Below are 1,182 nucleotides of genomic sequence, written 5' to 3'. Positions count from 1 at the left end.
TCTATTTTGTATAAAGATGTTGATACTAATGATATTATCTGTAGTAGTACTAAAAAAATAATGATAGCAGGAGTAATAATAGCATTAAAAATTAATGAATCATTACTAGATTTAGCACAAAAATTTAATGAACCACAGTTTAGGTACCATAAACCTTTTTGCATTTCTTTTCCAGCAGCAATTAATTTCAATTCTTAAATTTTGAATTTATTTTCTTATTTATTGTTATTTGAGAGAAGGGGAGTCTGATTTATTACAGGATTTCAAAATATTTGGGGTACCTCCACATCTCTTCTAACTTTGGAATGTTACAAACACTGGAGTCTGGATTCACTAAGTTAGGGAAAAGAAGAAGGCTTTATGAAAATAAATCTTCTCTTTATTGCAAAGAATGACTGTAATCATCAATGACTAAAAAAATCTAATGACAGTAGCTGTACTTCAGTGAAGCAATTACAAACTTCACTGTAAGTAAGCACTTAAGCATATCTGAGTTATATGTTTAGTTTAATCTTGCTGAAGTGGCTTGTTTAAATAATCGAGTTGACAATAGTAAGTATATACTTCTAGGATTTTCATCACACTGATTTTTATCGATTAAATGTGTTTCATTGAATAATATTTGGAAGTCTTTGAAAATGTAGAACCAAACACCAAATTTGGTAATCATAAAAGCAATTTTTTTTGTATAGCACTGTGTCTAAAAGGAACATTTGCTTGGTACATATCTGTAATTTTTTTAGACCTTTATGAAACCCTGTTGTTTTATAGTCATTAATTCTTTTAATTTTTTTGATCAGGTGATTTTTTTTCATAGTTTAATATATATTAAAAAATCCAGTGAATTGTAAAAATCTTGTATTTTTTAAATTTTAAGGAATAATGACTTTTTGTCTAGTACTAGAATATTTCTGGATGGTCCCAATGGATGATTTATTTCCTGTTGTGTTCTAATCACTGTGTTACTGGAGCTTGGCCTTTCACCATTTACCTATTATTGAATGGATTAGAGAATTTATATTAATGTGTACTTCCTGTATTGACAGCTGATTAAACTGTCAATAAAAATTACCTCTGTTCTCTTCCAGCTTATGAGTTACAGAACTGCCCTGATCCTCCTCCTTTTTTGAATGGATATATAGTCAACACAGATTACAGTGTGGGTCAGTCCGTATCATTTGA

The 1,182-nt window shown here is 29.3% G+C and overlaps 1 protein-coding gene across 1 annotated transcript in view; it reads left to right on the top strand.

The window, feature by feature from the left end:
- LOC114064379 (CUB and sushi domain-containing protein 1) overlaps window positions 1-1,182 on the top strand; it is a gene marked incomplete at both ends in the record, with an annotated part of 349,288 nt that overhangs the window by 273,414 nt on the left and 74,692 nt on the right. Inside the window, one exon of the mRNA XM_027897375.1 lies at window positions 1,089-1,175. Coding sequence (XP_027753176.1) covers window positions 1,089-1,175 — 87 coding nt within the window. The remainder of the gene's footprint in view (window positions 1-1,088; window positions 1,176-1,182) is intronic.

This window comes from Empidonax traillii, unplaced genomic scaffold (genome assembly GCF_003031625.1).
Source record: "Empidonax traillii isolate 1590-97213 ecotype Southwest subspecies unplaced genomic scaffold, ASM303162v1 scaffold539:size425684, whole genome shotgun sequence".
NCBI lineage: Eukaryota > Metazoa > Chordata > Aves > Passeriformes > Tyrannidae > Empidonax > Empidonax traillii.
The sequence above is the reverse complement of the archived record's forward strand: the minus strand, read 5'-3'. Positions and strand labels throughout refer to the sequence as shown.